At 49.5% G+C, this 15,483-nt stretch overlaps 1 protein-coding gene across 2 annotated transcripts in view; it reads right to left on the reverse strand.

Moving 5' to 3' along the window:
- Positions 1-15,483, reverse strand: part of Mylk (myosin light chain kinase) — a 181,620-nt gene that overhangs the window by 27,395 nt on the left and 138,742 nt on the right. For both annotated transcript variants that reach the window (XM_059277280.1, XM_059277279.1), the window contains exons 21-24: positions 13,684-13,986; positions 5,240-5,272; positions 5,047-5,140; positions 3,550-3,753 (exon numbers count right to left, since the gene is read on the reverse strand). In XM_059277280.1, coding sequence (XP_059133263.1) covers positions 3,550-3,753; positions 5,047-5,140; positions 5,240-5,272; positions 13,684-13,986 — 634 coding nt within the window. The remainder of the gene's footprint in view (positions 1-3,549; positions 3,754-5,046; positions 5,141-5,239; positions 5,273-13,683; positions 13,987-15,483) is intronic.

Genomic DNA, 15,483 nt, shown 5'->3' on the forward strand with positions numbered 1-15,483 from the left:
CTATCAAGCCGGTCTGTCTCACTTGCTGGTCATCACAGATGCATGAAGCCTGGCTCATCTCCAGGCTCTCATCTGCAGCTGCCAGCATCTAGCATCTAGCACAGACAAGGTGCCCCCAGATGTCTGCCTCTAAGTTTAAACTGTTCTGAGAAAGCAGCCATTAGTTCAACATCCCCGGGGACTTCGGAGAAGTAAGCGTAGATGTCTGAGCCATGAAGCTCATACGGCTGCATTTCTAGAGGTAGGTGACTTACTCAGTGTTAGTTCACATAGGCTCAAGCCTATTCAACTATATCTAATATATATCTAATATATATATATGTATATATATATATGTTTTTCGAGACAGGGTTTCTCTGTGTCTCTGTGTAGTTGTGGTGCCTGTCCTGGATCTCGCTCTGTAGACCAGCTTGGCCTCGAACTCATGGAAACCTGCCTGGCTCTGCCTCCTGAGTGCTGGGATTAAAGGCATGTGCCACCGCTGCCCAGCTCTAATATATTTTAAAATCATTTCTTCAGTCACTTCCTGGTATGGAAGGAGTTAAACATCAAGTTTCGTAGTTCTGTAGGTTTCTCTTCAAAATGGTCAAGCCTGGGAGAAGATATTGGTTTGCTAAAGGCTGCTACCCACAGACATGGGCCAGGATAGGGTCAGATGAAATGTGTTCTTAATAAACTGATAGTGAGTGAATAAATGAATGGACACTTACTATCACCAACACTACCCATCCCAAGGGACCAAACTTATCTCCAGAGCTCTAGGGCGGGCAAGCCTTCCCTGGCAGTCAGAGAGGACAATGCCATCCAGGGACTTGGTACCCAGTCTCTACTCCTTGTCTCCTGGCAGCCAGCTGGATGATCTTTTATAAACTTTACTAACGGTGGAACAAAGAAGACAGCACCCCCCAGGGACCCAGCTGAAACTTCATATCCTCTTCGGGGCTGAGTCCCACCACCACCTGGCCAGTCCCAAGCACTTCCGACAAGGCAAGCCCAGGCCCAGGCCAGCGGCCAGGAGGACCCTTAGTGCTCTACAACTGGGGCTTGTCCAGAAACAAAGTCAGATAGACTGTAGACCTGCTCTTCCTTATTTCCCACGTATCTGAGGCAGGGACTCTGGGATATATTTAATTTCTCTCAGTTTCTCCATCAAACAAGAACATAAAATCCCCTGCAGGCTGTCAACCTTTCCCCTGTGTGTGGACAGGCGTAGGACTAGGTTAGAGGGGTGAACAGGTGGAGGATGAGCCCTGGCTGAGTTCCTATCAAAGGGCAAGCCCCTAACCCTCCATAGAGGCTAACCTAGCATCTGTGCCTGTGAGACTCACTCTGTCCGTGGGGGAGGAGGGGGGGTGCGGGGATGAAAGCCAGACCAGCTGAAACCTCCTTACATTTCTCTGCTTTTTCCACCCAGCCTGCCAAGTCCCAATTCCAAGCTAAGTATGGTATTCTGCCCACTGGTGCCGCTGCTTGGCCTTACCCAGGCCCGCCTGCCTCCTGCCCCCCTCACGAACTTGCTCAAGGTTTAACTTCTAAAGATAAAGCCTTTCTCCACGTCTTCACATACCCACACTGCTTGGACTAAGCAAGCCGTTCTAGAACAAATGTGAAATCTCAGCCCACAAAGAGATTGGAAGCTGTGACAGGGTCACAGACGGGGACTCAATATTGCTAAAAGGGGGTGGTGGTAAGTTGACCATAAGATACCAATGAAAATGTTCTCTGAGTCTTTTATGATTCCACAGAAAGCAGAATTTCAAAGCCAAATGGGGAGCCTTGAGATTATTCAATCTAAATACCTTTTGGCTGGTAGTACCAACAATTTAAAAAAAAATCACATTTCAATAGTAACAGAACTTGAAGGCAGGCTTCCTGAGTATTAGAAAGGAGAATTAGATGTTCCACAGCATCTGCTTGATGTTAAAATGCTCTCAGGTTACTTTTAAGTGGAATACAGACCAGAATACTGAAAAAGCCAGCTTATCTTTCTTCTACTAGCTGCCTATGGCCAAGCGCTGAACCTCACTCTCAAGCACTACCCCACTCATCCCACAGCATTCATGAGGGAGCAACAGGTTCGACAAATAATAACACTAAGGATGGGCAGAGCTAAGTAACTTGTCCAAGGTCAAATCATGAGAGGTGGGCTAGGATCTGAGTGAGGGTTATCTGATGCAGGTCTGCACTTTTAACCTTTTTTTCTGCCCTAAAAGCACTTTTTGAGAGGAGCATGCCGAATGTCACTGTGATGAGGGGAGAAAAGAAGCTCATCCCATTCCCAGGCCTGGTCCTTCCCAGAGAAGAATGCCTGCCAGAGTGGACAGCTCATCTTCCCAAAGATCTGATCCCAAAGTTCAGGGTGCTCAGTGCAATTCTAAGATACCTTGAAAACTCTCCAGTGACCACACCCTTTCACCTGCACAGCTTCACTTCTGGGATGCAAGCTATGGGTACGCACAGGTGTCAGGGAAAACACATGTGTGCGAGGCTGCAAGCAATGTCTGCAAAAGAAGTCAGGGAACCTCCTGACCTCTTATCAAAGGCACTTGGCTCAAACGCATGCACTGTGATGTGATGTGTGTGTACTGTGAGGTCCCTCAGAGCTGGGAGGACGCAGGGCTTGCTATGGTAGTGGTTTACTGAAAACCGCACGGTGCAGGACAGTGAGTTCAAGCCACACATTGTGATAAAAGGCAGGACGGTAAAAATGCACATGTTAGATTTTCATTAAGAACTTCGGAAGAATACAACAAAACCCAATAAAACTGTTTACCTCCGGCGGTGTAGAAACAGGGAAAGTGAGTGAACAGATGGGAATAAGACTCTGTTGTGTATTCCCTTAAATGTTTAATGTGATTTTAATTAAAAAGAAATACAGTTCAGCAAAGGAAACCCATGAAAAATGCAGGTGCCTGTGAAGGGCACCTGGCTTAATGATGTGTGTGTATGCACTTGAGGGAGGTAGACGTCTCGGGGTATAGAGGAGACAATGGATTCTGGGAAAACCTTGCCTGCGGGTCATCTGATCCACCCCCCAGCCTCTGTATAACCCAGCAGAGAAAGCGCCGCTCTGGCGAGTGAGAAATCAAACTAGTTCAACAAGGGAGGGATGGGTGTCAGTAAGAAGCAGCGAAGGGCTGGAGAGAGGGCTCCACTCCAGAATTCTGAGCTCCCAAATCTGGGGTCCCTTCTCCTTTGCAAGGAAGGCAAGAAGCTCCCCTGTTCCTTCCTTTCCTACCTGACACTACCTTCAGGTGAGAATGCCCCCGCAGAAGCAAGGAACCTGTGATAGCTGAGCTCTATCACAAGGAGACAAAGAGGAGGAAAGGGGTACAGTGGTCCCCAGACTGTTGGCCGGCTGCTGCTCAGTGAGTCAGGGCCAGTTCTGGTTCCCCCTGGTCAGCCCTGGTCACGGTGCTGGTGAGTATCTTGCCCATCATACCGTGTTGTGTGGTGGAGGTGGCTGGGTGGGGACAGCAGGTTCGGGGGTGGGAGGTGGGGTAGGGGTGGGGGGAGGGAGAGGGGCTCTCGGGCTACAGTGCCACTCACATCTCCAGGACCATGACGATGTTGGCCTTTTCTTCGAAGGCATCCACACACTGGACCAGCTTGGGGTGGTGGAGGCAGTTCATGATGCTGATCTCCTGGCGGATGTTCTCTTTCTCCTTGGCAGAATAGGCCTTGAAAAACTTCCCTGCCCAGATTTTTCTAGTTTTCTTTTCCACAAGTCGGAAGACTTGTCCAAACTTCCCACTGTCAGTGAAACAAAAGAGAAAAGCCATGCTGAGCTGAGTTCTCTACAAAGCTGGGTGGGGGTGGCAAACTACAGCCCATGCATGAGGCAGATCTGGCCTTACTCTTTTTATGGTAGAGGCTTGCCGGAACACAACCACACACCTGCTCACTTACGTATTGTCCACGGCTATATAGCTGAGTAGTCGTGACCCAGGTATGTGGCTCACAGAGCTAAAATACTCTTGACCAATGAAGAACATCCTACTTAACCTTAAGGGTAGACTCCTTCCCTTCCCTGGGAGGGACCCCTGGAGATGGGCTGAGGTCCTCCTTTCCAAATACAGAACTACCGAATGGCTGTTCTTCTTCCATTCCACTCCAGCACAGACACTCTGGCAGTGGAGGATGGAGTGGCTTCCCCCACCGGGAGCAGGGAGCTCTTCTTATTCCAACAAGATGACTTCCTCCCCAGAGCTGATAAGAGGCCTACATTGTGCCCTTGGTTCCCCTAAACCATCAGAAATAAAAGCTGAGACATATTGTCTTTTTTTTTTCCCCTTAAAAACATATAGCCCAGAGTATCCTCAAACTCACTACATCCCTAATGACGACCTTGACTTGGAACTTCTGATCCCTCCTGTCTTCACTTCCTGAGCGCTGGGATGTGCACCATCACATCTGGTTTGTGTGGTGCTGGCGGTGGAATCCAGTTCCTTGTGCCCATTAGGCAAACACTCTACCAACTCAGCTACATGCCCCCCACTGCCCCCCACCATTCACTTTCTTCTGCTTCCCCAGAGACTGAGAGTTGGGGAGAGATGCACAGCTTGTTGGTGTCTGGGCACTGGTGTCCTTTATGTCCTAGGGACGGAGGACCAGTCCATGGCAGTACAGGGCAAGTTCATCTAGGAACTGTGAGGCTCCCTGGGCATGCTCATGCAACCCCAAAGCTGGTACTGCTGCAGAGAAGGTGCTTGCCAGGCCCGGCTACTTCAGACCCAATGCAAGGGAGGCTAAAGAGAACGGACTCAGATCTGGTCCCTCTGCTTGAGTGCTGTGCTGGGAGCAGAGGCACAGAAAGCCCGGTCTACGGCTCCTACAGAGCTGAGCCTGTACAGAACCTCAGGAGTAGCTCCAAAGAAGGCCCCCGATGAGGGGTGTGCTTGTGGGTCATTCCCTCCCAGTCTGCAGGCTCTCGGCTTGGGAGGAAGCCGTGTTTAGGACAGCACAGGAAGGGGCCTCTGGGGTGAGCTGTGGGTCCTGCACCACCCTCACCCTGGGGCCCCAGGGGCCGTTTGGAACTCCACTTACGATCCCAGTCGTTCTTCAATGTCATACACATCAGATACTTTCTGTTCAGTGTTAACTGTCACTGTCCGATAATCGACCTCAGGTTCCTTTTCGTCTGCAGGGCACAGGTCAGGGTGAGTGTGAGCCATCGGGTTCCCCCTTCTCAGCCCCTCCATCCCAAGAGCCTGTCCCCAAGGCAGCTGGCCTCACTCACCATCATCTGACACTTCCACTTCATCCTTTGGCTCTGGAGGAGACAAGGGGGGACAGAAAGGACATGGCGATCAGTACTGAAGGCCACCTAGAGCAAGGCATGCTGTGGCTTCTCCAGGTGCCAGCACAGCTGGATTACATGAGCATCTCCTGAAGTGGGCCAGTCCTTACTGTAAAAAGAGCCAGATGCAGACTGGCAAGTTCTGGCCTCCCCCTCCCAGCCTCACTCCTCCACCATGGCTAACCATCATCCCCTCCTATCACCCAGGGACCCCCAGACATCTCCCCTTCCACATTCCTTCTAGTCCTTTTGGTATTTCAGAGCCTACATACAACTGCGACGGTCCCATTTTTTTCATGGCTTGAAAGTGAGCAACCTATGATTACTTTCATTGTTAAATCTGTTTATACATTTGTCGAACATTTGTTATTGAATTCTAGCAGTATAGCAAGCATCTTGCCAGTCATGTGGGCACATAACATAACACACACACAAGGCATAGTCTCCCCTCTCTTCCTGAAGCTTATCATTTACTTGTGTAGGCAAAAACCATAGAAACCCGAAGTAAGCATCAATTGCACATGTCATGTAAGGATGCATATACCATTGTGGCAGGAATGCACAGTGAGGAAGGGGACATGAGGACAATGATAAAGCCTGCAATTGCTCTCAGAAGAAGCCCTTGAGTGGCCTCCCAGGAGCAGATGGGATATAGTGATGGTGACGGACGGCACACACATGAAGCTAGCAAGTGTCCATGAGTGGCCCACACCAGCTGCTCCCATGCACATGCCAGGAGCGAGGGCCAGGGGAAGAGACAGGGTAGGTGACCCCAGACCTTGTCTACTTCAGAGCCCCAGGGTGTCTTTGGCTCTGACATACATAGAACATCCTGATCTCAGCTAAGTGTCTTTCCCTTTCTGGACTTCGGTCTCCTTGTCTGTAAAAGGAAGAAGCTGTACAGGTGACTTTCAGTGGCCCAACTAGCACGATACGCTGTGTCGTATAATGCTTTGTTCTCCCTCAGCCATCGTGGGGACCATGATGGATGGGTGGATGAAGGGAGGTGTCCTGAGGGAACAGAGTGAGCAAGGACATGGCAAAGTGATGACAAAGGTCACTGAAATGGTAATGTGTGAGTGTGTGCGAGTGTTAGGGAGTATGTGTGAGTGTGGAAATATGAGAGAGTATGTATATGACAGTGAGTGTGAGCATGTATCCATGAGATAGTGTGTAAATATGTGAGTACAATGATGGTAGTGTGAAAATACATGAGAGTATGAGTGCATGTGGGGGGCAGTGTACAGGGGATAGCATGGAAGTGTGTGAGTATGAGTGTGACTGTGTCAGAAGGATGTGGGTGTGTGAGTATGTATATATGGGACAGTATGGGAGTGTGCAGGTGGAATAGTGTAGAAGTATGTGAGTATGGGTAAGAGGATAGTATAGATGTGTGAGAGTGTGTGTGAATATGCATGCATGGGATAGTGAGGAAATGTGTGGCATCAATATCTGTGTGTGGGTTATTTGTAAGTGTGTGAACGTGATAGTCTGTTGAGAGTGTATGTGTGCATGGGATAGTGGACAAGTGTGGGAGAGTATATATGTATAGAACAGTTTTGAAGTGTATGATAATGTGTGTGGGAGTATTATGGGATGGTGTGAGTGTATGTGTGTGGGGCAGCATGTAGGTGTTAAGTGTGGAGATGTATGAATATATATGTATGGGATAGCATAGACTTGTGTGAATGTATATGTATAGGATAGCCTAGGAGTGTGTAACTGTATGTGTGTGTGTGTGTGTGTGATAGTGTGGAGGTGTGTGACTTCTATGTGGGATGGCACAGAAGTGTGTGAAAGATAGTATGGAAGCATATGACTACATAAGTGTAGGCTGATGTGGAAGTGTCTGGCTGTATGTATGTAAGTTAGTGTGGAAGTGTAATTACATGCATGTGGCACAGTGTGGAGGTATGTGAGTGTGCCTAGTACAGTAATATATATAAGAGTGAACACACATGCGAGTGAACATGTATGTGTGTGGGACAGTGTTGGTGTCTAAGTGTGAAACATACCTGTGAGGGACAGCATGAGCGTGTGCATTTGCCTGAGTGCATTGGTATGTGTGTGTGAGGGATAGTGTGGCACGGGCAAACGTGTGTATGGATGGTGGAACAGTGTCAGTGTATGAGTGTAAGATATAGACGTGTGTGTGAGAGAGAGTGTAGAAGTGTGTTAGAGTGTGGAAGTAAGACTTGGGAGGAAAGGCTGACTTCCTGAAGCTGCCACCAGAGCAAGGCTGTGGGGGGCAGCTGAGGAGGGCAGCTGTGGGGGCAGTTATGGGGGGCAGCTGTGGGGGGGCGGGGGGTAGAGGGGTAGGGACAGCTGTGCACCAGCATGCCAAGCTCAGCAGTGCTCTCGAGCTCCTTGTCTGTGGTGGACGTGAGAACCGGGGAGCAGGTGCAGCTGGACCTGCGGGGGGCAAGTGCATCCTTCGGACCGAGGGCAGAACACATGGGGACCTAAACAGACAACTGGAGGGAGACGAACCCAGGCCCACATAAGGTAAGCACCTCTTGCCAAAAAAGAGTTCCGAGAGCTTAGGAGCATAAAACCAGAAGCTGCGGTCTGTTTAGAGTTCTTAAAATGCTGCTGACGAAGTTTAGTTTTAGAAACCTAAACACAAGGGGCCTGGGAAGAACAACACAGAGAACAGCCCTGGGAAAGCAGAGTGGGCAAGGCCGATGAGGACAGTGTTGGGGGTGGAGGGGGGCTAACGGATCGCTCTCTGGAACCCATACGGCTGGCACTGAGTGGCTGGCACTGGTTGGCACTATGCAGCTCAGCAACGACGGGGATGACCCAGGAGCTGTGCTCCTTCAAGGTGAGTGCTCAGGGAGGACTGCCTCATTCTGCCCCTGGAATGGTGTCGCTCTAAGGAATGCTGTGAAGGCCACTTCAGGAGCACTTCTCCCAACCGCGGCTCTGGCCAGCAGAACGCCCTACCGGGGACAACAGGTGGATGTGTCTGCTTTGGGCATCTGTTCCCAGGACCTAGCTGTGGGCAGCTGGGAGGCCATGACGGAGTTGGACAAGTGTAGAGAGTTGCTAGGAGGAAGAACCTCTGTGGTAAGACAGTCAGAAAAGGCAGAAACTTGGCTGTAAAAGGAACTCATGCGGGGTGTTTACCACTTAGGAACGCTGTAAGTGGGGGGAGTGGTCATTCATGTTACGCCTCACACAGGAGGACCGGAGGCATATGGAAGCCATGCCAGGATGCACTAGAACAAGAGGGTCAGCAGATGCTCGGGCTAGTTCAGTGATGATATTTCACATGGGGTTCAAGTCTATTCATGGTCCATGACGATCTGGTAGACGCTAATCACCCGCCCCAGTCTTACAGTCAACGAAACAGCATTTCTTACTGGGAGGTCCACTGTCCTGACCTGTGCTGTCGGGTCTGAAGGAGTGGTTCTAATTTAATTTGATGATTACCCTCCATTTCTTTGTCTCCTGCTATATCGTGCTGGTGGGGAAGCAGAGCGTTCTAAGCGGCAGAGTGCTGGAAGGCCAAGGCAGGATTTCTTGGCCTGGAGTCTACAGAAGTGGTCTGTGTTCTGCTTGTGACAGAGTGACTTGTGCCATGAGCTACTCAGAAGCCTTCCCAGCCACCGAGCACAGGCTTTTCTCAGCCAGCCTTGGAGAGGGACTTGGTTCTGGACCTGACCTCTTCCCATTACCCTGCCTCCAACCACAGGGTTGGCTTCCTGGCCTGCCTGCCTGCATGAGTACCACGCCTGCCCTCACACCTCACAGCTTGTCTACTGTAGTTGGGGATCAATGGGGACCAACCCCTCTTCCCGGAGATTCAAGTTGCCCTCTGTATTGCTCAGGTTAGCCTTCCTGAGAGTTCTCCTTGAGATCCCGGGATGCTGGAGTCTACTGCCTTCTCATCCTGCCTCCTTTCTAGTTGTGTGGCAAGATGAGCTGAGTGGAGAGGAGGAGAAGAGTTGAGGGAAACCGTGGTTCAGTGAGCTGAGCTCCCGGACTGTAAACAGTGGTAGCCATCTCAAAGGAGATGGGCCTTTGGTTTCCCTCTTTCCATGAAGGAAGGAGATAAAATTACAAAAGAAAGGACTTCAACTTCAAATCTTTTTTTAAGCATCCATGTAGTGGGCTGGAGAGACCTCACAGGGGTTAAGAGCACTGGCTGTTTTTCCAGCGGACCCAGGATTGATTCCCAGCACCCACATGGTGGCTAACAACTGCCTGTAACTCCAGTTCCAGGGGATCTGATGCCCTCTTCCGACCTCCTCAGACACCAGGCATGCACGTGGTGCAGACATACACAGAGGCAAAAATACCCATGCACACAATTTTTAAAAACCTGTTTAGAATGAGCCATGGACCCAAGAGCTCGGGGGAAGGGCTGTTTGGAAGAGGGTTCTGAGATACTTCTGTAAACAGATGAGCGTCATTACCCTGTGATGGCGTTAGGAGAAGACCAGCAAAGCTCTGGGGCCCCTCACAAAGCAGATCCCATCAAGTCTCCATCACAGAACTCTGTCCCTTTTCTGTACAGAGGACTGCAAGTGTGTTCAGTAAACACTAGAGGGCAACCTGGCTCTGGACACCGCCTCTGGGAGCCCTGCAGAGCCGCAGCCTAGCTGTGTAGTTCCAACTGCCCTTGGGTGCAAGGAGCTGACTGGCAAGGAGCCTCAGCCACAGCTGTTTTGCTAATAACTCTGTTCCCTAGAACAAATTAGGAGTAGGGGCAAGGATGGAGAGGACTTCAAAGTCAGAGCGGGATTGGGGGCGGGGGGGGGGGGGGAGCGGGACCTAAGACTTAGCTGGAATGGAGCAGCAAGGTGGGGTCTCTGTTTGCTTAGGCCTGGTGAAACTGGGCAGGATGCTGTCAGGTCAGGGATCTGAAAGATGCCTCTGTCACAGGGAAGCCACTGGAGCTGGTGGGAAGCCCTCCTCTTCAGCCTCCCACGGTATCCCCAGTGCCCGGGGCAGCCCCGGCAACACTGTAGGGATACAGGACGTCTGTGGGTGAACGGAGTGAGGGGTGGGTTGAAAATAGATGGGACCAAGATCAAGACAAAGCCGAAGATGGAAGTTGCCAGGACAAGGGCCATGGTAGAATGGTAAGTCAGTCAACACAGGCTGTGCTTTGCGGAGTGAGGGTTAATCGGCATTGCTTTTAGTAAGACCCTTATAGCCCACTACTCCACTGACATGACCTCCTAAGACTTCTACTTCTCCCACTCCCCACCACACTTCCCAGAGAGCCATTTCCCCTTTAAGTAGAGAGAGCTACCCTTGCTTAGAACTCACAGCACCTGAGGACTCCACAGAGGACTTTGGCTTGGGGCATCCCCACCCTCTTCTCCCCCTCCCTTTTCCTCCTCTCCTTCACCCCCTCACCCCTGTCCTCTACTCTCAGGCCTAGCTTGTGTGAACTATCCTTCCCCTCCTCCACCCTCTTGGATAAGACAACTGGGCCTGGAGTGGGAGTAGCTTCCTGTCTGGAAGCCCTGGGTGGCCTGGACCCTTCCTTTGGATTTTAGGCGATTCCCACTTCTGATTGTCTGTAACAGCGGGAGGGTTCTGAGGCTATATAAGACTGCCTGAGGTGGAGTTCAAGGGCAAGGCCACTGCCCACCAGCATGGCACTCCCCATAATCCTGGGCACTGCGGCTCTGGCCTCCTGAAAGCCATGCCTCACCTCCATCATGGTCCCTGGATTGATCAGGGAGTCTGGTTGCTTCGGGTTTCTACATCAGGGCCTGGGTAACTTCCAGTCCAGCCATTGAACATGTTTTCTCTTTACCTGTCACTCCCAAAATAATATCCTAAAAACACCCCCTGACCCACCTATCCTGCTTGCTCCCCAAATTGTCCAGTGCAGAAGGATGGTGTGATGGTGTGTGTGTGTGTGTGTGTGTGTGTGTGTGTGTGTGTGTGTGTGTGTTGGAGTGTTAAGAGGCAGCAGTCTAGCTTCCTTCAGCAACTGTGGCTATCAGGGAGCCCTGTCTGTGTCCACCCGAGGGTTCAGAAGTGAAGGTGCCCGGCTGGCTGGCAGCAAGAAGTTGGTGTGCTTTCCACTGGCATTTCCTTCCTTCCTTCTGGAGTCCTCATTTGAGGGCTGGTTTATACCTAATTTTGGAAAGCCGGCGGGGGGGGGGGGGGTCATCATAAAGACAGCTACACATAGGATACCCTGGGTTACATGGTGCTTCCAGGATGGGTCCCTCCCTGTCTCCTTTGATATACCGTAGTAGACCCACCATGCTGTCCACTTGACATCCTGAACACCTCTCCAAGAGCACTGTCCCTTCTGTCCCCTACCTTCTCTGTCTTAAGTCCACAGCACTCTCTTCCCTTTCTTGGCATAAATCTCAGCATAACAGCCCATAACTTCCACTCATCCCCTCACCATGGCAATCCTGTGGAAACTCTATGGGCTTCGATTTCAAAGATCACGGCCAGACACCAGCAACTGCAGTGATCCTGAATCCCCATCTCTTTGTCTTTAAGAATTTAATGCAGTGTGCTTGCAACTTGTTCCCGCCCCACATCTACAAGGAACTCCAGATTTCTCACAGTCCTTTATTCTAGTTCCACAGGCTTTCTCACTGTGGCACTAGTGTTGACCTTTTCTAACCTCTGGGTGACCTTATTGGTGTTACTCAGTTGTCCATAAGACAGCAAAGCTTTCCGAATCTACAGCCCTTGTTTGATCCTTCCTCTCATGGCCTGATGACCCCTCCCTTTGGGTATCCCTCAGATACCTCGACTAAACTAGTCTGAAATGAAAACCCTCCTCCTCATCTCCAAGGCTCTCCATTATCTAACCTTCAAGTTCCTCAAGCCAGTGGGGAGACAGCCCGACTAACCTCTTCCCTCAATCTGATCAAAGGAGAAGAAGCCCTGGGCTGGACAGCTCTAGAACTGGACAGTTCAGGCTTCTCCTCACCATTCACAAGCTCTGTGACCTTAGGCAAAAAGTTCCACCCCTCCGTCTCCACTTCCCCTCTGTTGGAGGAGGGCAATGGCAATATCTGTGTTACTGGGCTACTAGGACTGAATGAAATGGAGAATGCAAAATAATGAGGATGCTGTTAGCATATGGCAGATGCCCAGTGGCTAGCATTAGCCACATGACTTAAAATAACAAGCCTCTAATTGTCTCTTGAATGTGTGCTTAGTTATCCAAGCCAGGGACTAGGGAGTCATCTTAGAATCCTCTTTTCTTTCTCTAGTCCCCTCACCACCAAATCATCAAGAGTGGTCCACTCTATCCCATGGGGATTTAGTTCATGCTCTTCCCATCCCTCTACTAGGCTATGATCACAGAGGCTCATCTGGTACCTGGCTGACTCCAGACTCGTCCTTCTAATCCATCATCAACTCTAAGGCTTCTCAAAAGTTCATGGGTATATGAATGCCTTCAGGAGCAAATTATGTCAAAATGAAGCTTCAGGAAGCCTGGGGATACCTCAGCTGGGAATACACAAGGCTGCCACTCGACAGCCATATTTGAGTGGCAAAGCTCTATACTTCACAAGTTTCCTTTCTAAAAGACCAGCCACATCATCTCAGTCTCTCGTCTGCTAAGCTTTGGTGAACACTGTAATTCAATCTAAACTATCCTTTTCACTTCCTTCTGTTCTAGCTCTACAACATGTGCCCTCACCACTACACTAGAGCTTCTCAAATGCCACCTGCTTCTGCCACTTCCTACCCTTGCTCAGGCTGTGTCCTTCGTGTGGAATGCCCTTCCTTATCCCCCCTGCTTCTCAGTGTCCCAGTCCCTTTTCCAAGACACAGCTTATGTGTCACCTCCTCCAAGAAGCTTTTCAGCCTCCCTGGCAAGGTTTTCCAGGCTTACTGTGCTGTCCTTTCGTCTCTGTATTTACATCACCCTGGCGAGATGCATTCTGTCTCATTGTAGTTACCTGCATATTCTTCCTTCAACTTAAGTTCCTTATCGTATCTGTCCTGTATCCTAAATCCTGACATCGGGCAGACACTCACTTGTGAGAGCAACAGAAAGCAAGGAAGAGATGAGTAGTGAACACAGGAGCTTGAGGTCTGCCTGACAGCCTACCTGCTGCTGAACACATCATTACCCCCTGGTGGCCAGGTAACAGAATTTCTGGCACAATGTTTTCATTGAGTATGATATCAGATATCATACCCTAGGAAGGTATTTTGCTGAACCACATCCTCAGTGCATTGGCTAACGAGTTTTTGAAAGGCCCTATGAACTTCTTTCAAAGTATGAGTCAGAAACACAGTCTTAGAAATCAAGACCACCAAAGGCCTTGCCAATCACCCCTCTATGTCTAGTCTCTCTGAGTCTTCCTCCCTTTGTGGAATCTGCCCAAATTCATGCGGAGTTATTTCAAGCCCATGAAGAAACGAAGGCAGCCTACCCTCAGGTTTCTCTCCCACGGCTGTGAGCTCAGACTCCTGGCTTGGCTCGCTGGTTCCATAGACGTTGACTGCACGTACTCGGAATTTATACTCGCGGTCAGGCAGCAGGTCTTGGACATTAAAAGAGGTGCTGCGGCATGTGGCTAGTTCTTTCCACATCTTGTCCTCAGTGTCCCAGATCTCAACATTGTAGGACTGTACGGCACTGCCGCCATCATATGAAGAGCCATACCAGGACAGGGTCAGCGAGGAACTCCGTATGTCAGAAGCACAAGGTGTGCCAGCTGGGGGGTCTGGCTTATCTGGAGATGAAGAAGTATAATGTCACTCAAATTCTATAGAACTACAGAGAAAGAACTTCCCTCAACCCCAATGCTGCGAATAAAATCTAGGATGCCTCTCTCTCATACACACATCCCACCCCAGAATCAACCAGTCCTAAACTGACAACATTCTTGAATTAGCTCTGCCACGAGGAGAAACTGGCTAGTGAATTCAAGCTCAGTTCCCCATGTCTTGCTCTAACTTTTCACAACATTCCTGGGTTAGCAATGCACAAACTTACCAGTACTGGAAGTCCCATATATACCTTCCTGCTTGAAAGAAACTCCATCTTTGGCTAATTGTTCAGACCACAATTCGTGGTTTCCTGTGCTTTGTCCAAGTCATAAACATTTTTTTTTTCAGAGCAAACAGATCTAGGAAGCTGTGTAGGAGCTGTGCACTATTTCCCATGAAAAATAGGTTTTGAGAGAAAGTTGTGTGTGTGTGTGTGTGTGTGTGTGTGTGTGTGTGTGTGTGATGTCATGTGTCTTTCAGGCTCAAAGCCAGAGACCTATAACATCACTTTCTCTGGAACTTGGGAAATGCAGTTCCATTAAGAGGCTTGATAGCACAGCAGAGAATTTCGTTAAGTCAGGTAGATCGGGCTTTGAACACAGATATCTGTCCCTATTCTGTAGCTATTAGATGCTCTGTGCCTCAGTTTCTTCATCTGGACAGAGTGTGGTGAGGCATTCGTAGACGGTGTTGACTTGACCAATCGTTATTATTACTAAGGAGCTTATTTCTAATCTTATAGTGGATAAAAACAACAACAACAACAACAACAAAAATCTACTTCTGTCTTACCTCTTTGTTGCTGTTTTGGATTTTGGTGCTGCAGATACCACACATGCCAAACACATGCTTTACTACCAGGCATCAACCCTTACCCAACATCTTCAGCTTTCATGGGACTGGTATGCAAAAGTGAACCACAACTGTAAATCATCACTGTCCCTGACTAAGGGATAGAAAATGAAGACACAAAAGAGAAGTGACCCTTTTGGCTGGCTGCCTTCCCACTCAGATGACCTTGGCTTAGACCAGTAATGCTGCTCATTTCAGGCCACATCATGGCAGCCAGTAGTTTAACGAGGTCCCTGAGTTTCCCTGCATGCTGTTAGTTGCTTATCTGAACAAAACTATTTTTTTCTGATTAGTTTCTGCAGTTGTTTGGTTAGTTACACGTATCTGTTAATTACAGAAAACCCTTCATCCTCAACCAACCAAGCTTGAGCTCCCTCACAAAATAGCAATTAAGACCACATTATGTGGATTTGTATGTGAATGCCAGTAAATTTAAGGCCAGGTTGTCTGTCTTTCTTACTGGGAAAACAGTGTTAACATGCATCTCTTAGGATTCTGCAAGTCCTGAGTAAACAAAGACAGACAGGTAAATAATTGACTTCTATCTCCTCTCTCACTCCCAGCCAGATAGGAAGGCCCAAGGGATTCTGACAAATGACCCTATGATC

This window comes from Peromyscus eremicus, chromosome 12, assembly GCF_949786415.1.
Source record: "Peromyscus eremicus chromosome 12, PerEre_H2_v1, whole genome shotgun sequence".
Lineage (NCBI taxonomy): Eukaryota > Metazoa > Chordata > Mammalia > Rodentia > Cricetidae > Peromyscus > Peromyscus eremicus.